General features: G+C 45.9%; 1 protein-coding gene across 1 annotated transcript in view; it reads right to left on the reverse strand.

The window, feature by feature from the left end:
- Positions 1-25,406, reverse strand: part of LOC119181287 (F-box only protein 21) — a 55,450-nt gene extending 30,044 nt beyond the window's left edge. Inside the window, exons 1-5 of the mRNA XM_037432490.2 lie at positions 25,184-25,406; positions 18,842-19,081; positions 11,037-11,335; positions 3,304-3,440; positions 263-396 (exon numbers count right to left, since the gene is read on the reverse strand). Coding sequence (XP_037288387.2) covers positions 263-396; positions 3,304-3,440; positions 11,037-11,335; positions 18,842-19,081; positions 25,184-25,365 — 992 coding nt within the window. The 5' untranslated portion in view covers positions 25,366-25,406. The remainder of the gene's footprint in view (positions 1-262; positions 397-3,303; positions 3,441-11,036; positions 11,336-18,841; positions 19,082-25,183) is intronic.
- Positions 25,407-26,155: the final 749 nt, after the last annotated feature.

The raw sequence follows: 26,155 nt of genomic DNA on the forward strand, positions 1-26,155 counted from the left end.
CTGAACCCAGATATAATAAAATATCAGTTATAACGAAGTAAATGAAGACTAGCATTGCAATAGTTATAGTGTTAGGGAATACACTTTTATGACGAGTTTTCGGATATAAAGAATTATTTTTGTGTCAGATGAAACTTCGTTATAATAAAATTTGCATGTATTCGTACATGCCTAGCGTCTTGCATTCCTGTCTTTCGCGCTACTCCCCTACAGTAAACAACAAAAAAAAAAGGCCCCGTCACCACAAACAAAAGAGACTTACTGAGGGTGCTCCAGAAACTTGAGGAGGAAGTGCGTTGGGAAGTTGACTGGCAGGCAGTGAACGCCCAGGCGCCTGGCCACCGCTCCGTAGATGACGCACAATGTCAGCGGGATTCCCGTTTTCTTTTCCAAGACCTGTGTCGAGCACACATTCAATCAACGCGAGCGACATCTTCGCATCACCACATCTTGGTGCAACTTCTGACTATCGGGGCATTTCCACCTAAAGGTTGATGTTCGAAAGCATGAACCAATAAGAACGAGTGTTACGCCGATACAAAGCAGGATATTGGGTAGCGATGCCGTTGAGCAACACCATGAAGTGCATATAGGAATGTTTCTTTAGCCAAGGAGGCAGCCAGACCCTGTTCATCAGTCACCTAGGCAAAGCCGTATCCAACTTGTCAAGCTTGATCTGGACATGATTTGGTATATTGATTTGGATATGAACAATGTGGATATAGATATGGCATATTGAGTTATTAATTCGCTATAAGCGCTAATACACTTATATACTGTTTTAATGCACAATAAAGCCATGGAATCTTCTCCACAATGAAAATTGCTCCGTCTAAAAAGTTTTGTAGTCGCTATTGAAGAGGACCTTACACTGTGAACTACTTGATCTTAATTACTGTTTCCTTTCAGATTACAGGAATGAATCCCAGCTGCTGCCAGAAGCGTAGCCAAGAGGGGCGATTTATCCCACCTCCATCCATATTTGGAATTTTGATGATGGATAAGTGGGGTTTAACGTCCCAAAACCACCATATGATTATGATAGATGCTCCAGAAATTTCGATTACCTGGCGTTCTTTAACACGCACTCAAATTTGAGCACACGGGTCTACAGAATTTTCGGCTCCAACGAAAATGCAGCCGCCGCAGCCGGGATTCCATCCCACAACCTGCAGGTCAGCAGCCGAGTACCTTAACCACTAAACCACCGCAGCAGGCCATCTTTAAAATTTTGCATAGGTATATATACATGGACATATACAAAGACACACATGACCATTTATAAGGTATGGCTAAACGATCCCCTGAAAAAAAAAAAATTCTGACTGCCGCGGCTGTATTCATAAGGAGCCAAAGTGCTAGAGGCCCGTGTGCTTAAATTTAGGTGCATGTTAAAGAATTACAGTTGATTGAAATCACAGAAGCCTTCCACTAAGACCTGCCTCATAATCATATTTTAATATTAACAGAGCTGAGCTAGTTATTAAGTATCGATTCGGAGAGACAAGGCGTGAAAACAAGAACACAAGAAGGCCAAGACGCGACAAACACCTACTAATAACTGAAGATTATTAAATTTCTCAGTGCAAAAACTTCCGACAACTAACACAAGAGCACGTCCTCGTGTCTTGTGTTAGTTGTCGGAAGTTTTTGCGCTGAGAAGTTTAATAATAGATTAGCAACTAGCCCAATCCCACGCTTTACTTCATTACATAACAACTGAAGAGACAGAAAAGAAAGTAGGCACGAGAACTTATAACCTGTTGACATCGACACTAGCTTGACGTCCAGCTACAGTAGTAACTTGGGTGGCTTCATGCAGCAGTCTGGCCAGTTGTGATGATGTCATGTACCAAAACTTTCGAAATAGCCGCGCGTGCGAGGTGGCAAGAAATGTCACGATATCTCGAGTGAGCACGTGATGAGAACCTCACATCATGCTGTGACGTCAGGATGCAGTATGGATAAAAAAAAAACAAAAGAAAAGGCATTATCCGTCCGGCTCGTGACGTCAGCTGGAAGTGCCCGCAGGTTGGTGCAGGCTGGTGGACATCCACCTTTGAGAAGGACAAGTCACGGACTTTTGAAGTTTCCCCCCACTATAAGTACCTTTTTCCAGTTCTTCAGGCCTTGGCCTTTCATTTTATGCCGCAAAAGAAATAATAAGGACAAGTGAAACTTTTCTTGTCGGTATGCCTCGTCGGTGCATGCACCAACACTGCACAGTACCTAGGCGACGATGGATCAACTTTTATCAAGTCCAACTATGTAGGTGGTGCAACGCAGGCACCAGACTGGATGGTTCCCCAGTTAAGGGACTCGTATGTTCCCAGAAGCTCCTTGGGCCTCGTGCATTTTGCCTCTATAAAAATGCGGACGTTGAGGGCGGGATTGAAGTTGCAACCTTGGTTCAGCAGTCACTCGGTGAACCGCAGGGGAAGACAATGAATATTAGGAGAACGACATGCTAAAGAAGAAAAAATTAGCAAAAGGAGCATCTATCAAAATATGGGTTGCTCATGCACCAAGAGCGCCACAAGCGCTCCGCAACGATTCACTTAGTTTGGAAAGCCTGTCAGCCAAAGGGGCACTGACACAGTGCGGCGTACTAATACTGGAAAGAACTAACCACTGTGCGGAACATCTAACGCTGCACTATCAACCATAAGGTTGGATTCGCACCATGTGAGACTAGCATTGTTTAATGCATCTATCTGCACTGTGGATGAGTTTATGTTGGCCAATGTGTGCATATATACACCTAAGGAAGCACCAGTCTTTCTTGCAGAAAAGACCACTTACATTTGGCAGTGCACTGTGCTGAGTGCCGATGCAGAGTGCACTATTGTTGCCACGTAAATTTCGTTTAAACACCACATCGCACGACAGGTGAGCTTGCAGAAGCATTTTGTAATAACACTTGGGTGTCCATGTGCGTCAGTGACATATTTTTGGCCTTATCTGCCAAAGTAGTGACTCTGCTCGAGAATAGGTGATAGTAGGAGGGGAAGCAAATGCTATGTATCTGTAGCATCTTGCTTTGACCAACAGTTTGCATGTCTCACATAAGTGATAGGCGAGGATATGATCTGGGCATAAACTTTCTTATGAAGCAATAAAGAAGCCTTCAGTTGTGAGAAAGAACTCACGCTGGGCCCTTCCCTGTTGTCTTAGCCCTTATCGTCTTAGCGCTTGTAATTTATCCGAATCGGTACCAACCGGTTCACTTTTCCAAAAAGCGAACTACTTACATTTTTACAGTAAGGTGTTCGCCCCAATAAACTACACGGACAGTTCTCCCACCTTGTCTATAAACGAGTTCTCCGGTACGTGGAAGTGCAGCCGATCTCCAGACAGGCCAAACTCGTGAAATAGGGCCTGGTTGATGCAACCAAGCAAGGACCGGCACTCCGCAGAGCTCCACCTCGATTCCTGTAGCGCTGCACAGAAGAAAAAAAAACAACCATCTCATCGGTTCATCGTCCTGGACTGTCCCAGCCCTACCAAGGACTAGGCAAGGGTGAACATTTGAGCACTTTGAATGTTTTCATGAATAACAGAGTACCAAAGCTTGCTTCAGGACAAGTTCAAATCATTCAAAATATTGAAGCATTCAAAATAAACAGATAAGGGATATACTAGAGAGAATGTATATTAGAGAACATTTACCCTATAATGGTATTTCATAGCAGTAAGAGCTGCTGTGCCAAGAAACAACCGATTTAGAATAGGCGTTCACTGCTGCAGAGCCATACTTTAGGAATACTATACTTTTGCACGTATAACCCGCACAAAAAACCCTTAATTTTCAGTGGCCAAGTGGAGGCAGTGAATAACACGTGGGATATTTCCTATAGTGCTGCTTCATAGCAATGCGTGTTGTGCCATGAAACCTTAACAGTGTAGCGAAGACTATGGAGCCATTTTCCACAAATTCGTGTTGCTAGTAGTACGGCAGCTTGCTGCCAATTTCAGTTTCGCTTGCTTGCATTGTTGAAGCATTTGGAGAAACATTTGAGGAGAGACAGTTTGATTGTTCATTCTAAGGCTTACTGCCACACTACAAGTATGTTTTTGGCCAAACGTTTGCGGCTGCACAGTGACCCTCCACCACCCTCCACATGGCCCTACATCATGAACGCCACGTTTACTTTGGAAGAGGGCTTACCGAAAAAGGTGGTGCTGCCTAAAAAATAGTAACAAAATGGAGGCATTTTCACAAAGTGAACAATGCCTGTATCTTACTTACGGCTTCCCGCAAACGTTTGAGTTCCAAAATACAGTCAACGTCCAATTTCTCGGACGCTCGAAATTCCGGACATGCCTGATTTCCCGGACTCATTTGTAGCCCCGTCAAGTTGCTCATGGAGTTAGTGTATTAAACAGTCCAATATTCTGGACCTTTACAGCTTTTGCCATTCGATTTTCCGGACTTTTTACTGCAAACAACAGACTCGAATTAAGGGGGGGCGCGGCAAGTAAAGTGCCGATTTTGGTCAAAATATGCGATTTTCTGATTTATTTTTTTTCGTGATCTTCACACCTTCAACTTCCTTGTTCTAAAATATTACAGCGAAACGTGCGCTACAAATCCCGCAAATAGTGTTTTTGCCGAGGCTAGTCGCCGAAAAGTGCGAAAAAAAAGCCCCTGAAACGGTGTTGTTCACGCCGCACAAACGCGCCAAGTTGTGGACCGTGGGCCGCCATTTTGGTAGCTTTGGAAAGAGGAGAAAGCCGGCTTCCCGATGGTCGCGGTCTCGTATTTCGCAGAGTGAAAATAAAAGCGCGAGGAGCAAGTAAAAAAACGAAAACGAAGAACGGCAATTGGCTGCGCGGGTCACGTGGTAGCAGGCGCGACCTCTTACTGGTCAAAGCTGCGCCGCGCACCTTGGCAACCTTGGAAGCGCGAGCGCATCTGCGGCCGCCGAGTCGAGAATCATCCGGCGTGCGCTTCGTTTTTTGCCAGTTGGCTGTTTTTGTGATAGTTCGCGTGCTTTTTTTACCAAGCTTTGTTTACATCGGTGGTCTCTTCTGAGTGCTTGCTCATACTGCGGTGCTATGTTGTCGCAAAAAAAGTTCCGGAGCGTCCACAAGTACGGCAAGCGTCGGAAAGCTTGGAACAAAGGGCAGACGACTGCGGCTGCCGTCCCAGTCGCAGTTCCGGACGGAGCATGCTCTTCAAGCGTCACGGAGCCGCTACTCAGACCCTTCGCTGATTGTTGTGAGGCCGAGAGTGTGGAAGGTGCCACATCGTCGTATGTCAGACCGCCGGATGCCGTCGACCGTGATGGACGCTCTCGCGAACCCGATTGCGGTGGCACCGCGTCGGCAGCCGTTGCAACTCCGGGCGTGCGCGCGTCGAACATTCTATCGCGAGTTTCGGCCCAGATTCCGAGCAGTGAAGAAATCGCGCAGCGGGCGCAGACAAGGCGGGATGTTTTGGATGCCGTAGCATCGAAATCCGCTTCAAAGCGGAAGCTCGAGCTTCTGAACGAAGGCTGCGACGAAAATGACGGCGGTAAGGACTCCACATTCTTCATTGTAAATAAGAAGATGCTGAACGGTCTGCTTTCGTCAGTAAAGTGCAACAAGTGCGACGAAGGGTCGATACGCCTCGAGACTACGCACTGCCTTGGACTCGCGGCGAGGATGGAACTTTTTTGTGACAATTGTGGCATAGTGAACAGTGCGTGGTCGTCCCCGAGGTGCTCCGGGCAACAAAAAACGAACCCCTTTGAGGTAAACGTGCGTGCTTTGAGGGCTGTGCAGTCAGTTGGCAGAAAACAATCTGCCATAAATGACATTTTTTCTGCGATGGACATTTCGCATCGAGCACTGCACCACAAGTCCTACCAGAGACTGCAAAGGAAGTACAGCCACCCTGCCACCACATCAGCTGCCACCCGCATTGAAGCAGAAAGTGCACAGAAGGTGCATGACATTTACAAGGACCTAGGAGGAGTGCCAGGCAACATTGACGTCATTTACGACGGCACGTGGATGACGAGGGGGCACAGAAGTCATATTGGCGTGGGCTGTGTAATCGAGCTGTACACAGGCTTGGTCTTGGACCACTGTGTCCTGTCCAACTACTGCCAAGGCTGTGCTGTTGGCCCCAAGCCTGGTGACGACAACTATGAGGAGTGGCTTGAGAAACACAAGCCACAGTGCCAAAAGAACACCGATGCTAATGCAGGCCAAATGGAAGTAGAAGCAGCGAGGATCATGTTTGAAAGATCGTTTACCAAGTACAAGCTTCGATACATCAATGTGCTCTGCGACGGTGACAGCCGTACGTACCTTGCCCTCACGCAAGACAAGGTGTATGGCTACATGTTGATTAAGAAACAGGAGTGTGTGAACCATGGGAAAAAAAGAATGGGCACTTCCTTGCGCAACCTTCTTGATGAGCACAAATACAAAGGCCGAGGACTGAGCATGGGTGGCAAAGGCCGGCTGACGCAGGGCCTTATAAAGAAGTTGACGAATTATTATGGCTGGGCCATTAAGAGCCACCCCAACGATGTTCCTGGCATGGAGAGGGCCATCATGGCCACTTATTACCATGTAACATCCACAGACCAGGATCCACACCACGACCTGTGCCCAAGTGGGACTGACTCCTGGTGCCCGCACAATCAGGCATTGGCCAAGGGAGAGCCGCTGCCGCCTCACAAACATAAACTGCCCCCTCACGTGCGAGTGGCACTGCTGCCAATCTACAAGCGCCTCTCGAACAAAGAGCTCCTTGAAAGGTGTGCGCAGGGAAAAACCCAGAACGCTGTGGAGAGTATGAACAGCCTCATTTGGTCACTCCAGTCCAAGAGCCAGTTCGCCTCCCTTCGAAGTGTGGAAAGTGCAGTTGCAGATGCAGTCTGCCGTTTCAATGGTGGCTGCAAGAGTGCGCTGCAAGAGATCACTGCTCAACTGGGCTTCAATCCAGGAGACTGCTCTTTGCGGCGAGCAGCCGAAAAGGATGCCAAAAGGGTGAAGAGGGCTCAAAAGGCGCATTGTTCCACGACAAAGAAGCGCAAAACTGGGTTGCGCTCTACAGAGGCCAAGGCCACAGCATCTCAGGATTACTGCCCAGGAGGATTCTGAGTGTTTTAGGCATGTTGTGAACTTCCAAACAAGAGTGAACTTTCAAAGTCAGTTTTCTCAACTCTTGATTTTCGCCTATGTGCCTTCGCTAGAACATCTGTCATTTTTTAACAAAGACTGATAGAGTCGTTCCGTTTTTTGCACTAGGCTCAGGAGGCCTTTAGCAGTGCAATAAAGCTTTATCTCTCTTCTTACTCATCATTTAAAATTTTTAGAACACATTTTATAATTACTGCAATGTGTGCGCAAAACAACATCCATGTTTTGGAAATTTTATTTATGGTTACAAGAACTAGAAAAATCAACTAATAGCTTCTTTGCACAAGTTGATGCTTTGGGAACATAATAATATGAAAAAATAATTTCATTTAGCAATAATTATCTCTTTAAGTGTGAAGAGCATTAATTAGTATAATTATGCTTGTAACTCAAAAAGTACAAGAGGTATTTGAAAACGGTTTTCATATTTGGAATCCTCACAATCATTCACATACACACACCAAATTTCATCACAAACAGTACATTAATAAAAAAATTAGTTTTACTTGCCACGTCCCCCCTTAACTATCAACGCTGCCATTTTGATTATTTTCATACCCTCGAACCTATCGCACTGTGGGTGCCGTACTCTCGAAACTGCAAATGCCCCAATCCAGCGCATACCAATCCGTTGCTAGCCGTAGCTTACCCCCGAATGCAGAGATGTTACTTGACTCGTACTTGACTCGTTCTTGACTCAAGACAGTCTTGCCGGTCGCCATAAATCGTTCTCGAACTTGCGGATGACTTGAAGGCAACTTGGCTCGGTCGAAGTCAGGACAAGTTTCAAGTCAGCTGCGAGGCTAGCTTGAAAGCGACTTCACGCGTTATTCCAACATGGCCACCTCTCGAATGGACGTCGCGTGAAAGGTGGCCGCTTTTGAGTTTGCTTGCCTCGCCATAAGCGTAGCATTTTTGAGGCGCACTGCCTGCCGAAGATTCTTGGAACCGCTTTACGTGACCAAGGAAATCCGATGGAGTTTCACGACGAGCAACAATTCCACGCTAGGTACAGATTCATGAAGAACGCCGTGGGGCAGCTGCTCGTTATGTTGCCGCTCCGTGAAAGTGGAGACAACCGAAGACAGCCCGTGCATCCAGTGTTACAGCTACTGATGGCTCTCAGGTTTTACAGCGCTGGCACATACCAACCAGTCACCGGAAATTTCGTCCGCATTCCGTAGTCGACAGTGTGCCGTGCAGTCGGAAAAGTTACGCTACTCATCGCAAAGCACCTGTACGCGATGCTGGTGCGCTTTCCGCAGCCGGCGGACTGTTATGAAGTGGCTGAGTTCCCATGCGTTACAGGTTGTGTCGACTACACACAGGTGCGTATTAATAGCCCCGGTGTCGACAACGCCGAAGTGTTCCGTAACCGCAAAGGCTATTTCTGTTTTTCTATAACACGACGACATTTTCCGTCTCTTTCGGTAAAAAAAAAAAAATTGACTCGGTGCTGTGTCCGTGTGCCTCGTCTAAGATCCTTTCGTCCCGTCTAAAGCGCTGTTTCTCGCTCAGAAAGACATCGCTTGTAGCACAACGCTACGTAAAATTACACACACATAAGAAAGAGGTGCCCTTATCACGGGTTTTTTTATCCGTGTCACCATCATGCAGCGATAAATTGCTGCACCCCACGAGACAGAATTCTGCTGAGGGCAATGTCCTGACCCCCGCTTTTTCTCTTGTTTACCAAGCTCAACAAAAGGATACGAATCACATTTGTTCCCAGAACTTTTTTTTTCATAATAATTGCGACCTAGCCCTTTACAGGCATGCACACAGGCGAACAGAAAGGCAAATACCGTGAAAATCGCGTCACCTCGTGAGCCAGGTCAGCACAAATACATGCCATGGCGTTCGATTGAGGGAAAAAAAAAACGACGGAAGAACCGGCGCGATGCTTGTTTCGCCTCCAAACAAGCAACCATGTAGAAACGCACCGCATTTGGGTGGCCGCTAAAACCAGCGGACAACGAACGCTTTACAGAAGCAACACTGCGCATCGCTGTGGTGGCAGGCACCACGTGCCGCTCGTTAGCCGTAAAATGGCAAGAATATGCTTGTGGCCCTTCGTTTTTATAGTTATTTTAAAACGTATGGTCTTTTTTTGGTGTAATGCATGCCTTACGCGAACAACTTCATTAATACCCGCGTTAGCAGGCAAGCAGCGTGTTTCTGCTTTCAAGCTCGTTCTTGACTTGACCAAGCAAGACAGCCTGAGCATCTATGAAACGCGAAGGCTGACTTGGGCGTTTTGAAGTCCGCTGCTTGCTTCGCGCCGACTTGCTCAAGTTAAGTTGAAGTCGCCAGCCAAGTAACATCTCTGCATTCGGGGGTTAGTCAAACCTGCGGCCACAGCCATGCCACAGCAAGCTGGTGCTGTGCACCGTATGCTCCTGTCCTCCGACAGCGGAAAAGCTATGCTGTTGATCTATGGTCTGCCGTCAGCATGCTTGCAGACTCGTTGAAGGCGGTTATGCAACAGACCCTACGAAACTGTTTTCGCCACGCGAGCTTCCTAGTGGACGCCGAGACGACCGTCTCGTCCGAAGTAAACAGAGTGTGGGACGAACTTCCACCCGCAGACATTGGCTTTGACGATCTGCACACTGCCGGTGTTTCGATGACAGCCGGGATAACCTTTGAGGGCTTCGCCCACGCTGACGAATACCTCGAGCTGTGTGCAGACTTGACGAATGGCGAAATCATCCAAGTTACTTCCGACGACTCTGACACCGAGATAGAAGAGGCTGCGCCTACACAGCCAATGAGCTTGGAGATGACGCGAGCACTAACACTGTCATCGGGTTCACCATCGGTGTACAGCGACAATAGGACGTTAGCTGAAAATAAAGCAGACATCATCGTGGGCGAGTTAAATGTCGTGCAAACAAGAAAAAGCTACTTCTGTTCCCCACCTCTAAGTGCTTACAAATGCAGTAGCACCGGCCACATCAGAGGTCTTTCCTTTTTTTTTTTCATTTTTTAATATATAAACGGCTCCAGAGTCCTTAAACAATGCATTTCCTGAATTGCAATCAGAATCTTGAACTCCTGCCGTGATTATCTTCGTCAGCAAAAAATACCAATTAAAAAGTGTGTTTTCGCTTGCCTTCGTTTTTTCGGACTGCCCAATTTTTCGGACGTTTTCGGGATCCCTTGAGGGTCCTAGAAATCGAACGTGAACCGTCAATTAGTGTTGTTTCAGTTCCATAATAGGTAGTGTTGTTTCTGGTATGCGCAAGGATTTGTTTTTTATGGATACTGTTTTATCGTCTCGCAGTATATTTTGAACCAGCTTGAGTATGTTATGTAAATTGAATGTGCAATTTGTAACTTTAGGAGTCATAGCAGCCTGCCGATAAACAGTAACATTGATTGCAAATGTCATTTCACATTGGGTAGAGGTGTAGACCTAGAGTGTGAAATCGCAATGACATTCGCTGCGAATAACATTAATCATGCCGTGTGACAGGGGTATTATAGACTATGTTCACGCGAGGAGAGTCAGGAAGCTCGACAGGCGAGATTAAAAAGCTAGTTGGGATAACTTGGCCACGGCACACACAGGATCGGGTTGTAGGTGAAACATGGGAGACGCCTTCGACTGCAGTCAGCTTAACTGGGCTGATGGTGGTGATGATGATGATTACATGGCTCGCGAAAGGAAATTTCCGTACAGCGAGCATCGGCATTACCACCTAATGGGAAGAAAACTCGCAAGACAAAGTGATGATGTCACGCCATAGTGTCACATAATGCGGACATCAATAGGCACTCGTGTATGCTGGCCTTTTGCATTCAATGCAATTTCGGATATCCAGGTGCCGCTGTAGCTTACTATTTTCGTTATTTTCCACTCTAAGCAGACAGAGAATGCTCTCATCACGTACCTCCATAGTTTAACTGCCAGTCACACCTGACGATGGGATGTCCAGGGTGCTTTGCAGCGGCTATTGCCTTGGCTCGACGAGCCATTTCATCCAGGGTGTGACGCACCCAGTCGGCGGGCACCCGGTGCAGTGGCTGACACCACTGGGAGAGGAGGAGGGCACCTTCTTCCAGAATGGGCTCGGCAACGGAGGCATCGTCGCCGCCGCCCAAGTACGACTCCCAGCGCTGCTTCATGTGCTCGTGGCAGATGTGACATAGTACCCGTCGAGCGTAGTACTTGAGCGTGAGGTCTTCGTGCCTGCATATAACGTGGAATCCATGATGAAAAAACAACACTACAGAGGAATCGAAATAAAGGTGCCACACACAGAAACTATATTAATGACAACTACCAGACAATGATGCTAAGTATAAGAAATGTTTATTAGAAGTAACTGTAACGTAAATATCAAGAAAGAAAAGTGGACAAAGATAACCTGCCACTAGCAGAGACTGACCCTGCGACATACGAAAGTGGACAAGAAGGGGATGACCGCCGCCATAGCTCAGTGGTAGAGCGTTGGACACAATTTGAAAGCGCCAGGCTCGGTTCCTGCTGGTGGTGTCAAGCTATTTTTTCCTACACTTTTCTTTCTACCCAATTACATTACAATTACTTCTCGCAACTTCCCCTATATTTGCCTTCACATCATTGTGCATTAGTTCTCACTAATATTTTGTCCAATAGAGGAAAACGAGCCTTTAAACTTACGCTACTTTCCTGGACACAGAAACTGTACTTCTGTAAATACAATCTTCCGTGGCCTCATCTTTCAGTTGGTATAATAGAAAATGATGCACAGTATGAATTTACTTCGTTAAAGAAATTACACAAGTGCAAAGCAAGCCCTTTCGATCGCAGTCAGGGCTTATCTAGGCTTGGCTCCATTTGGATCAGGCGTTGTGTAACAGTAATTTTTTTTATTGTGTGCAATCCCTGTCCCAATCTACACATTGCGGCATGACTCCCAGACAGCAATATGATGTCTGTACAAGCCCACTGCGGATTAGTTTTGGCCGTGCAGCAGTGACAACTGTTGATTACGATAAATAAATCTGATCCAGATATGTGCCATACAGCATCAAAAGTGCGTGTGTGACACTGATATTACACGTAACCTAGCAGTTCATTCAGTGGTTACGGCATCACTTTGAGGAGACAAACGCCTTCGGTGGAGAAACTGAAGGCTTTACTAAGGTAAGTAAATCGCATCGGTCTGCAGCTACATAAATCTAGCACTCCTTCGCACGTACAGATAATTAGGTTGCCTAGGGCTCGCACTTTTCAAATGCAGGGCAAGTCTGTTCACGATGCTTGCCTTCAGATTCCTGTGGCCATGAAATACATTGAAACAACCGCAAATCTTAAATCACAGTTACGTTGACGTTTTTCACTAGTAGAGAAACATTTTCTCAAATACACACCTCTATTGCATGGAGGCAGGTATCCTACCCAGTTAAATACAATGATCCTGTGACCAAACCCCACCTCCTTGCAGGGCTTCAGCCTAAATAAGTCAGCAGTTCCAGTAGAATGCACAATTACACTATTTTCTTTTTCTTTTTTTTTTTCATCCCGAGATACCTCATGCAGGTCTGACCGGCATTAGGATATAAAACCACATGCACGGTGAGAGAGTTTTCCAATCCTGACAAACATTGGAGACGGTCTCAGTTGAGAGCAAAGACGACTTCAAGCTGAAGTTTCCTACAAATGAAAATATAAGGAAGATGGCTATGGCAACAAGAGAAAGTAAAGAAAAAGCACCCAGAATTACCACTCACATTATAGATTTGTTTAGTACATTACAACAATGAAAAACTTAGCATTGCCCACACTAAAGAAAATAGAAAGCATCACCATGCCTTGCAGTGAGTGGACACTTATTTATTTTTTTATTCAAAATACCTTACAGACCCAACAGGGCATTGTGTACGGGGAGCATAAAAGGAATAGATACATGAATAGGTATAATTTCCATACATACAATAAACATAAACTAATTGTCAATTTTTATACAAGTCCTAACAGGAATAACAATGAGAAAATATTAATATTAATTTTAATAGGAATAGAACGACAATAAAAATCCTATGAGTATAAATGTGAGATAATCACGTAAAACAAGCTAAAAAAGCAAGCACAAATTATAAAAAGACTTTCCATTATTAAAAAAAAAAACATCGCTCAAGAATACACAATAGAAATGAATGTCATGTTAGTAATCAAACCATAAAAAAAGTTTAAAGTAAGAGAAAAAAAAAGTGAGATACTAGTAGTGAATGAACGCGTAGGTGCTGGTCTTGATATTGTCACGGGCTAAGTAGATGCCTGAGGATGACGACGACGAAGTACTGAGGGGAACGTGCTCCGACTGCAGCAGCGTTGTACGCATTTGCTCGCCAGTATACTTTATTCACCGTAACATCATTGGTGGAAGGTGCGGGGTACCACTCGCTATACAGCCCAACGTGCTGGATCTTCGCAGCGGACGGCGCATTGCAGCTACCACGATGACTGACCAGGCTACTCAATGTCAACAAGATCCGTCAGCCCCGCAGCCGATCGTTGTGGTGCAACCTCGTGACCCAGGCCCATTCAACGGCACAAGTGGCACAGACGTCAATGACTGGCTGGTTCTATATGAGCACGTCAGCAGCAGCAACCATTGGCGACGCTTATGTTGGCGAACATCATCTTCTACTTGCATGGCATGGCAAAACTCTGGTACGAGACACATCAAGAAGAGTTGACCAGCTGGGACGTCTGTAAGCAGAAATTGCGCTATCTATTTGGGAAACCCATCGGAAGTCAAGTGGCTGTAAAGAAAGAGCTTGCAACTCGCACCCAGACATCCACAGAGCCATACATCGTGTACATCCAGGACGTGTTGGCTTTGTGCCGCAAGGTCGACAAAGACATGCTCGACGAGGACAAAGTCTGACACATCCTGAAAGGAATTGCCGATGACGCCTTCAATTTTCTGCTGTGCAAGGACTGCTCGATGGTGGAGAGGGTCATCGAAGCATGTCGTCGCTTCGAACAGGTGAAAAGTAGGCGCATAGTTCACCGATTTGACCGCCTTCCCAACACGGCGGCTATGTCCTCTTGCGAAGATTTGCCCACACTACGTCAACCACCAGCGCCGGAAAACGTCACCAGAATAGTCCATCGGGAACTCGAGGCTATGGCACTCGCTATGTCTAGCGTCAGCGCGCCAGGACACAACCTCGATGCTGTTTCAATGATACAGGCCGTGGTTCGCCAAGAGATCGCGGATATGGGCATTTCGCCACCTCATCAAAATGCCCCTGCTATTTCCAGCTCGGCTCCAGTCGTGGCTGCCACTCCGAACCGCATGTTCGCGCCACGACCAAACCCAGCTGAATGGCGCACTCATGATGATCAACCCATGTGTTTCACGTGCCATAGGATAGGACACATCGCTAGCCATTGCCGCAGCCGTTGGACCTCATCACCTCGACCGAGCTTCTGTGATTGGGGACCTCGCTCCGAACGTGCACCTTATGCCCCGTCCTATCTTGCTGAGACAGGTGCAAAGCATAATTCAGAACGTCGGACCAGCCACTCGCCATCACCTGTGGGTCGTCAGTCCCGCTCGCCCAAACCCCGCCATTCTCGGTCTCCCTACGACCGTCGCTCGGAAAACCAGCCAGTGCAGCCCCCGGAGATGATGCTGCATACACGACTCGGACTGCAAATCCTCTGATTACTCCTGACCAGCGGTGCAACCTTCTTACAATTCTCGTTGATGGTTTACCTGTAACTGCTCTTATTGATACCGGTGCACAAATATCTGTGATGAGCTCAGACCTCCGCCGCCACCTCCAAAAAGTTCCGACGCCTGCGATTGCACCTACCGTTCGTACAGTGGATGGGAGTACTCCTGCTGTCCTTGGAATGTTCACTGCGCGATTAACTATTTCTGAGCATCAAACTTCAGCTTTGTTTGCTGTACTGGAAAATTGCCCTCATGACCTCATCCTTGGACTCGACTTTCTGACTTCACACGTTGCGCTCATTGACTGTTCCAAAGGCCTTCTACGGCTCGAACTACCATCCTTCTCAGAGACCGTCTCTACCAGCCCACCTCGTCTACGCTCTGTCGATTTCCTCAGACTTCCACCGCAAGCCGCCGTCCAAGTCCAACTCTCGCCATATCCTCCAGTACCCGATGGTGATTATGTTGCTGCCCTAATTTCTGACGTGGCCATGACCCGTAATGTTGCACTCCCCAACGCGGTGGTTACCGTTAAGGACAACCGAACTTCATTTCCCGTCCTCAATTTTGGCTTCTCAGCACAAGTTATTCCTCGCGGCATGTCGCTTGCGCTTCTGACACCACTGGTGGACCCCACAGTTTCCGCCCTAACCACCGATTTGCCACCCGATTTTTCATGAACGTCGCTCTCGTCACGTTCCTGTTCCGACCTTTTCAAGCCAATGCTATCTGACAAGCTCATCTCTGAACAAGTCTCTGCTCTCTGCCATGTGCTTGCTTCTTATCAGGACATCTTTGACTTCGGCGACCATAGTTTGGGCCAGACATCCGTGGTAACCCATCGCATCGACACCAGTGACGCTCGACCAATTCGCCGACGGCCCTACCGTGTGTCAGCCCTGGAGCGTGCTATTATACAGCGAGAAGTCGATGAAATGCTTCATAAGGGCATAATCGAACCCTCATCTAGTCCCTGGTCCTCACTCGTTGTACTTGTTAAAAAGAAGGGCAATAGCTGGAGATGCTGTGTTGATTACCGCCATCGACGAAGTGGTTATTACAACGACGAAGTACTGAGGGGAACGTGCTCGGACTGCAGCGTTGTTGTACGCATTTGCTCGCCAGTATATTCATCGTGTATACTTTATTCCCCGTAACAATATGAATAAAACGAGCAGTTAATCTTGGAAATGGGTAAGTAGAACGTGCCGAAATTTTCCTCGATTGCGTTCAGCTACGATTTCATCTGGAAGGCTGTTCCACATGCGGATGACATGGGGGAGTGCATATGAGTTAAAGATGTAAGTTTTACCGTACATGTGCGTGAATTAAAGGTGATTAAGTCTCTATGATGTGAATGCAGTTGCAGTTGTCATAGATAATGGCCTTTTTTCATGTACATGTTTATTAAGTAATGAAAGGAGGTTTATATCGCGTCGGCTGCTTAAATGGGAGAGTGATAAGTTTTTTTTAATTTGTGTTATGCTTGCGCTATGATCGTAGTTTTGTGAGATGAATCTAGCGGCTCTATTCTGGATCGACTCCAGCATGTTAGTTAAATAGCTGTAATGAAAGGACCAAACTGCAGAAGGGAATTCCAGCTGAGGGCGAACAAATGTTACGTAAGATAAGGCACGTATATTTGTGGGCGTCTTACGTAGATTGCGACGTATGTAGCCTAATGATCGTGAAGCGTCACAGCAGATATTGGTGATGTGGGTAGTCCAAGAAAGGTTAAATGTGAAAGTTACACCTAAATATTTAAAAGAGTCAACACTGGATACGCGATTGCCAATAATAAAGTAAGAAAACTCAGAGTTAGAATGTTTGCGAGAGAGGGACATTACTTTACATTTACTTGAATTAAGGGACATTAGCCAACAATTACACTAATTGCTGATGAGGTCAAGGTCATTTTGAATTATTACGTGATCACAAGTACTAGTTATTGCTCGGTAAATTATACAGTCATCAGCGAAAATGCACGCTTGTGAGGATAAATTACTTGGTAAGTCATTATTATAAATAAGAAAAAGCAGTGAACCGAGAACACTCCCTTGCGGCACACCAGAACAAACGTATGAAAGTGGGGATGAAAAATCATTAACAATGGTGAATGCCGCCGGTTAGTAAGAAAGTTCCATATCCATGATAAAGTTGATGAATCTATACACAAAGAAGAAAGTTTAGAGATTAAGCGGCAGTGAGCAACACGATCGAAAGCTTCGGAAAAATTCAGAAGAAGACAGTCAATTTGCAGGTTTAGATCTAAGTGATGATGTAGGTCAGTCGTGGATTCGAAAAGCTGTGTTTTGCATGATAGAGCCTTTCTATATCCATATTGGTTTGGGAAGAAAAAGTCATTCTGTTCTAAGTGATTATAAATATGGGAGGCGATTATATGCTCAAGCATATTACAGTAGATGGATATTAGAGAAATGGGTCTGTAATTTTGGGGTGAGTTTTTATAGCCGCTTTTAAACACTCGGCAAGTTCTCAAGCCGCCGTGTCTGTTCCACACCATCAAGAACACACAGGATGGCCCAGCTGCCACCATGTTTGAACCGCTCAGTAGCCTACACCATTTTGCTATTCCAGTGCCAAACTTCCCAAAGCTCGCTTTTGCCACCTTAAGGCGCGTTTACACTAGAGCGACATGACACTGATACGACCCCGACGCAGACTCGACCGAGCCTGCCGACGAAGTCACAAGACCACGTAATCAGACTGGCCCGACGACGGAGATGACGCCTCAAAAGACAGCCTGTTGTAGTGTAACATGACAGCAGACTGAAAACACCAGCAAAATGCATTGGTAGACCTGTCGTCGGCGTGTTGTCAGGAGTTCTGTAGTCGAGCGAAAATTCGCCCACGTCTCAACTAAAAGCGACCACGGAGGGGGATATCCTAGGGGAGATGATGAGGCCCCGCAGAAGACTTCCGCGGTGTTTGAATAGGCACCTTGTGCAACTCCGCAGAAGTCTTTTCTTCACTTCCATTTCGTGTTTCCCACTCTTTTTGTGTTTCCCACTATGCCACATAGCCGGAGAGGGACAATGGCAGAGCAGAGAGCATTGACGAAAGTAAGGAGCAGGTGTGCAAGTTTAGTCGGTATCGCTGCGTGTGCCTCCAGTGTGACTAGAGAATCGGTCGACGAAAGGCTGTGAGCAAGACAAGGCGTGGACCAAGTTGCAGAGACCATCAGCGCGCTGTTTGCGTTGTTGCACTGTAAATCGGGCGACAACTATACAAAAGACGCTCCCAAAGACAGTCGGCAGAGCAAAGTCGGTGTCCTGTTGCTCTAGTGTAAACGCGCCTTTAGTCAAAACCAGAACAGAATTTCAGATATTGAATTATTTTTCCAAGGGGTCATTGAATCACCTCCACACTGGAGCTTATTCCTTCACGAATCAAATTTCGCAAAATATTTCTCAAATATGTCAAGGATAAAGCAGAGTTACGGGATTTGCTGTACATTTTAAGTGCTTTCTGTCCTCTCCTCCCAACAAGTACGCTGGTAACCACATCGGCAGGGATGGCAAAGGGAGAAATATGTTACGTCAGAGCGTATTTACGAGTCCTTGAGAGCATGTGATCCAACACAATAACTCTCTCCTGCTGCAATTCCTGTACACACTATCGTGGCTTCTGTGTAACGTTAGCAGACTATGGAGCCGGCACTGACATGCGACGGCCTCTTATGGCGAGGAGCACACGTGATCCAAACGTCACTCTCGGTTTATGTCGACTATTGGTCAATAGCACGCTATCCATTGCTTGGAACTTGACAGCAGGTGCCAGCTGCTCCGAAGAAAGAGAACGGGCCATTGTGCGAAGAAAGGGTGCCGGAGAAAATGACACAATCAAAAAACTCTCTTTGCTCCATGTGATTGCAAGATTTGGCTGAGCTGTTCATAGCGGAGTATGCTTTCTATAGGACGCGTTTCTTGTTTACCTATATGCAGGGGAACAGTACTGAAACACAGCCTATGACAAAAGCAAGCAAGGAGAAAGGCTCTCACGGCTGATTGTCCTCCAAGATAGTCGCCAGCTCATCGTTGAAGAAGAGCAGACTCCGCGGGTGGTCGCTCAGGGACATGATTCCGCGGAAGGCTTCCTCGGAGAGCTCGTCGTGTGAGTAGAAGTCCCGCGACATCATAGACATCCATGACCTGAGTTTGACTCCGCACGAGAGGCGTTCCATGCATTCCTCGCGCCATCGTGTGTTGCTGGCAGTGTACTGGCGAAACAGGTCAGGAAACCTAGATAAAAAGAAAGATTTCGTCTTTTTTTTTTCACTGGCTCGAGGAAGCTAAGGCAGATAATCAGGACCACAGGTTTACGTTGAATTTCTTTGAAATGCAGTCATGACACAACTGAAAAGTTAGAACTGTGATGAAAAGTAACGAATGACGCTCTGAACATGAACAACTTGGAGACAAACAGTAAAGAAAAAAAGGAAGAAAGGAAGTAAGAGCACACAAAATTTAAACAATAAAATACTGTTACGATTCACAATAAGTTTATTCTTGTTGAATAACATTGTTGCAGTTTTGTGAAGGATTTCATTATGTGTAATAATTTTGCTATCTCTAAGGAGCATATTCTGCTTTGTCCTGTATGGTTACGAATAATTTTAAAGTATTAAATATCAAACACTGTTAGTCTTTACTTGTTTGTATGAAAAGGCATGTGCTAATCTTGGTAACATTTGGACAAAATAGTAAATATTCTGATAACAAAATCCCGATAGCATTCGGACATGTGCAAATTTTTCATAAGTGCATACAAGAGAAAGCTCAGAGATTTATATTCCCTTTAGCTTCTACCCTGTTTTAGAGACTGCCTAAAACATTTTTTTGAAGATAAAGTGTTTCTTTCGCACACACTTCGCAATCTGAAAATTCCTGTTCAACATTCAATAATGTTCGAGCTTTGTTTGGCAGCCACTGGCTTTACTTGTATACAGCAGCACTTGCTACTGTGTTCTTTTGCTTTACACAGTAGTTGCATGGTGCACTTTCAATTGTGATCAAGTTCAACAGGGATTGCATTTCTTGATGCTGACTTGTGCATTTGCACTGAATGTACAAGAGGGACCAATCAACAGTGAAAGAGTCAATTCAGACCTAGGAATAGCAGAGGGAAGTGGCCGTGCGAAAAACGTGTCAGCAGACTGCAGAGCTTATGATACTAGCAAATGGCTCACAACGCGGCTCTGCTGTAGCAAAACGTCATGCCAACAGCAATGCAACTGTAGAAGTATCAATCAATGTGTGGCCAGTATAATGCAACATGAGAAACAAACAATGTTAACAAATTAATGTTTCGAGAAAACCATGCACATAAATTGCTTTCAGCCTATGCTGTAAATATAGGCAACAAACTTTACTTTATATTCATTGCATATTACATTTCAGAGTAAATTAGGAGCTTACGTTGAATAGCACTTACATACAATACTGACAATGCTGTTACATGCCGTATGAGAACCACTATGTCCATTGATTGATATGTACGGTTTAGCGTGTCAAAACTACCATATATGCCCCGCCGCGGTGGTCTAGTGGCTAAGATATTTGGCTGCTGACTCGCACGTCTCGGGTTCGAATCCCGGCTGCGGCGGCTGCATTTCCAATGGAGGCGGGAATGTTGTAGGCCCGTGTGCTCAGATTTGGGTGCACGTTAAAGAACCCCAGGAGGTAGAAATTTCCGGAGCCCTCCACTACGGCGTCTCTCATAATCATATGGTGGTTTTGAAACGTTAAACCCCACATATCAATCAATCAAACCACCATATGAGGGACCCACCACTATGCCCCTTGCCTTCACAATTACACAGTAGCATAACCTCAATAAGTTAAAGAGTACACTTACAAAGGTATAGCCGCATGTACCTTTATTTCAACTTGGGCGGGTTTCATCCACAAAAGCCATAACCACTTTCATTACAGGCGGCACTGGCCTGGATAGGAACTTATTGATGGTCCGATACTACTCAGATAAGACTGCACGCACAACACAAGTAGCCGAGTTTGTTTTGGAGCTAACACGAGCACTAACAATGCTGAAATGTTTACTCAATTGTTTGCAAAAAACAACTGAGACCGACTGTCAGATGACCAACATTCACGCTGGTTGCTGTCTTCACACAGCAAGTGCTGCTAGAACATTGAATCTTACTTTTCCTGGGCACACGTTAGTCCAATAAAAAGTTTTACATTTACCAGCCTATAGTTTGCATTCCTCACCTTCACAACCCTGTGACAATGTATGTATTAAAGGCACATTATTGCGACACACAATACTGAAAAAATCAGATGATTCCAACATTTTTTTCAGGGTCCCAAGCATGTTCAATTGCATCATACTCTCCAAAATTCGGTCATTCTTGGCTGCAATCCAGTGAACATCGACAATTGAAGGAGCGCGCCAAGCGCCCCAAGCGAGAGGAAATGACGTTTGCAGACAACTGAAACAAGGTGGTGGTGTCTGCACCGCCACCGTCATTAGTGCAAATTACGGTATGGTACTAAGGTTAACAACATTTTTAGTCATTACCTTTCACGTTACTCAAGACTGGGAGGCGTTGAGCCGTTGCCACATTGTGAACTAAGTCGCGAGTGGCAAAAATTGAGCCTTTCACACTGCTCTTAGGCAATGTACGGTATTTACTTATACATCAAAGAAATGAAGAGGCGTTGATGCAATAGACATTTGTTTTTTGATACTTTAGGTAACTCAGAATTAAGTTTATTCGGACATCTCTTTACGAGTCCGCAAAATCCGAATTAGCACGCTTTTACTATTCCGTACACAAACAGCAAGGTAGTGGCTGTATGGCAGGCATATTTTGCCTGAAAGAGCCACAGCATTCCATACCCAAGTCAAGTCAATGCTAAATACCTAATCCAAGTCCAGCAATACCTTCCCGACAAATCTGCCAGGATATACCGCTGGGGAAAACCTCTTGGATGGCCCATTCTGATCAGCGCTCCTTCATGTACGCAAATATTTCGTGACGTACACAAATTTATCCGCAATGGCAGGAAGTCTTCCTGCTTACTAACGAATGAGACGTGAGATGCGCTAACATATTCCATTTCCTCGCAGTTATGGTTACATAATTGGGTATGTTACAGACAGAGTCTCGCAGTCTGCCCTGCAAAGCAGTGCACTGTGCCAGTGATCTTAGGTGTAAGAGAGAAGGGAAGAGGCAATTGATATACTTCCACCGATTAGAGCTGAGACGTCATAACCAATATGGATAGGATAGTTGAGGAGGCGGTGGAGTTCCACAGAGCTGTACAGATGCTGAAACAACCAGAATGGTATTGTAAGGAGTAATAATAGCCCAGAGGAATTCGACATCCTACTGGCAATGAGACGGGAAGTAAGGAAAGCCCTAGAAAAAAATGCAAAGAGGCAAAGCCGCTGGTGAGGATAAGGTAACAACAGACCTGCTGAAAGATGGCGGAGAAATTGTGTTAGAAAAACTGGCCACCTTATTTACGAAGTGTCTCTTGATGAGTAGGGTAACAGAATCTTGAAAGAACACCAACATCGTTTTAATCCATAAGAAAGGAAACGTCAAGGACTTGAAAAACTACCGGCCGATCAGCTCACTGTCCATTCCCTACAACTATTTACAAAATAATAGCTAATTGAATCAAGGCGGCATTAGAGTTCAACCAAGCAGGATTTCGTACAGGCTACTCCGCAAGAGACCATTGGACAAGTGACGTCACGCGATAATTCACTGGTGAAGTTTCTTCAAGAACTGTGTACGGCCCGATAAACCGTGGCTGGAATTTATCGCACACCATATTCACACTATCAATCAGGTAATAGAGAAATGTGTGGAATAAAACCAACTTCTATACATAGCCTTCATAGATTACGAGAAGGTGTTTGACTCAGTCGAGACATCAGCAATAATACAGGCAGTACGGAATCGGGGCGTCGATGAACCCAACATAAACATACTGGAAGAATATACAGTGGATCCACCATCACCATAGTTCTCCATGAAGAAAGCGACATAATCCCAATAAAAAAGGGTGTAAGGCAGGAAGACACGATCTCTCCAATGATATTCACCGCATGTTTACAGAAGGTTTTCAGAGCCCTGAATTAAGAAGAGTTAGGGATGAGATTTAATGGAGAGAAGAGTTAGGAATGACAGTTATTAGAGAGTATCTTAGCAGCCTGCGGTTCGCTGATGACATTGCCTTGAGTTACTCAGGGCAAGAATAACAACTCATGATTACTGATCTGTACATAAAATGCAGAATGCCTGAAAATTAATATGAATGAAACTTAAGTAATGCAACAGTCTCTGCAGAAAACAACACTTTGCGATAGGTAAAGAGACACTGGAAGTTGTAAAGGAATATGTCTACATAGGACTGGTAGAAACCGCAGAGCCGAACCCTGATAGTGAAATAAATAGAAGAATAAGGATGGGGTGAATAACATTTGGCAAGCATTCCCAAATCATGATTCGTAATCTGCCACTAACCCTCAATAGGAAGGTATATAACAGCTGCATCTCTACAGTACTTACCTACGGAGGAGAAACCTAGAGGCTTACAACGAGGGTTCAGCTTAAATTGAGGACGACACAGAGAGCGATGTAAAGGAAAATGATACATGTAACCTTAAGAGACAAGAAGAGAGCAGAGTACATCAGGGAGCAAACCATGGTTAAGGATATCAGAGTTGAAATCAAGAAGAAGAAATTGACATGGGCGGGCAAGTTGCACGTAGGCAGGACTAACACTGGTCATTAAGGGTAACTGACTGGGTTCCCAGAGAAGGCAAACGCAAGAATGGGAGACAGTAAGCTACGTGGGCCGATGAAATTCTTAAGTTCGCCGGTATAACGTGGCAGCAGAAAGCACAAGACCGGGTTGATTGGCAGATCATGGGAGAGTCCTTTGCCCTGCAGTGGGCATAGTCAGGCTGATGATGTATGATGTGATATAAAGGAATTGACAGGCTATCTCATTAATGACAATTGCAAGCCAATAAATTGGCTACCTTTTAACAGTGAAGTCGCTTAATCTAGCCATAGACTGAATGCAAACTTCAATTTACCTTATGAAGCTTTGCTTTCATAGTTGTCAGCAAGCAAATACACTGTCGGGTCTCTCTGTACTAAGAGGATAAGCTGTCACAGACACCAATGCACACTGTAAGTGCAATCAGCGACTCTTGTCCGTCATCTAGACATATCATTCGTAACACTTCCTAATTTGTATATATCATGATTAGTTTGACATGGCTCGAGCTCAGCTGAATACTGCAGTTCTTCACAAATTGGTGGGATTTTTTACTTCAGTTTTCACGGTACAATGACGAACTCTCCGTGCGCTGACAGTGCATCGTATCATCCAAGTCAAAAATCACTGTCTGAAAGACGCAAAAGGCAAAGCAGCACGTGCTGTTATCATTATTCTACAATTTATTGTAGCGTTAACTCCAGAATATATCCTCATCCCCAACAAACGTCAGCACGTCATGACACCACGTGCTTCCTCACCCATGCGCAGCGCGGGCAATAGCCTGCTGTCGCACGGCAACAGGCGACTATTTAAAGTACGCATACCTCCGGTACGCACTACGCAAGGCGGGTTCCGACCCGTAGTCCCGACCATTTGAGGCATCGCCGGGTGCGTTACGCAGTACACCTACAGAGCACGTCAGTGTACCCGAAATGTGTACGCAATCCTGGCACCGTTCACCGGCGTCTATTCCTGTACGGGCCACCGAAAACGCCACCGGGGTGGCGCGGACCTACGCAACGCTACGCCACTACGCGCGAACGAACGTATCAGTTCTGGGACATGCCGCCTAGTTAGCCGAGTTCGTTAAGGCGATCTCGGTAACCCCCTCGAAGCTCTACTTGCGCAAAACGAGGCTTCCAAAAATACGCCGAACAGATCGAGACAATGGGAAACCGCACGTTGCATATTTCGATAGCACTTGAGTTCGCGTATTCAACGTTATCTACGAGTGACGGCCCCCCGACTGCGCGTTAACGTACAAAGCAGTCCCCAAACAACCAAACTTACATTGAGACTGAGACGGTTAGGATCAGTCAACGATCAGCTGATTGCTGGCTGCGGCGTTTTCCCACTGCGCAGGCAAACGCTGCGAACCCAAACGACGTCGTTACTTTCGACATGGGTTTCCATATCGGTGCCGCGAATGGAGGATCAATCAATTACAAGTAACGCTAGAAGCAAATGCCGCCAAAGAACGCATGGTTTGTCAACATCAGGAGACGGGATGCGCGAAAAAGAAATGGCAGGTCCACCCCCCCCCCCCCCCCATCCCCCCATGGAAAATCCACGACTTACCGACGAGCAAATTTCCTCTTCCACAGCTCGTTACAGCACACGGCATCGCGGAACTGCGCGCACACTTGGGAAACGCGCAGCAGATCGTCCACTTCGATCTGCGGGGATGACAAGATGTGCACGAGCAATTCCTGGGGCAACAAGTCCAACGTAAACATCGCACGATCCGGCTCCTCCGCCATCGTTACATCGTCTGGCAGGAGGCGCGATAGCTCACGCGGACCAGGGTTTTCGACCTGGTTGCGAAACAGAAACGCAAACTACTAATATACAAAATAAAAAAAAAAACGTCACACGTTTGTGGTTTAACAAAAAAAGTAACTCTCGTAATTCAAGTACATCAAGCTCATTTTGTGCTACAAAACTGTCAATAATGACGTTTTTGTTTGCACATTTTGTGTCTTTAAACAAACGACACTCACACAATAATTTTGGCCGTAAAACGCTGTCTTGTGCAAATGCAAATAAAAAACGAGCAAAAAATAAAATTTTTATACAAATGCAATTTAACTCTTGTGTTTAAAACTTGGTTCCTGTTACTTGAAGGCTTGTTTGATTTTGAATGGAAAGCTTTTAAAAAAATGGCAGACAAGACGTACTCACTGGCAATATAGACTCAGAGATAACCACAAAAGTTTCGGTTTCGGAAGTGGCAAATGTCGGGGCTACTGGCTCAATTTCGAAGTGACTCAGCATTAAAAGGAAGCGGGAGCAACATTGGCCGGCCGGCCGGTCATTCACCACCGACAGTCGCTGCCAATTGTAAGGCTGCAATGCTTTTTCTCTCGCAACCCCCCGCTGCGCATTTCAGAGAGGTGTCACAGCGTCTCGTAGATCATTGCCTCCTGCCGCCGCTTCCGGGAGTTATTACACATCGCATTCTTTTTCTTTTGCGCTTCGTGTCGTGCGTGCGTCTTTGCATTGCTCCATTTGTCCCACTCGACCGAAACCTCCTCAACACATTCACTCACA

The sequence above is a fragment of the Rhipicephalus microplus genome, chromosome 10, assembly GCF_043290135.1.
Source record: "Rhipicephalus microplus isolate Deutch F79 chromosome 10, USDA_Rmic, whole genome shotgun sequence".
In the NCBI taxonomy this organism is placed as follows: Eukaryota; Metazoa; Arthropoda; class Arachnida; order Ixodida; family Ixodidae; genus Rhipicephalus; species Rhipicephalus microplus.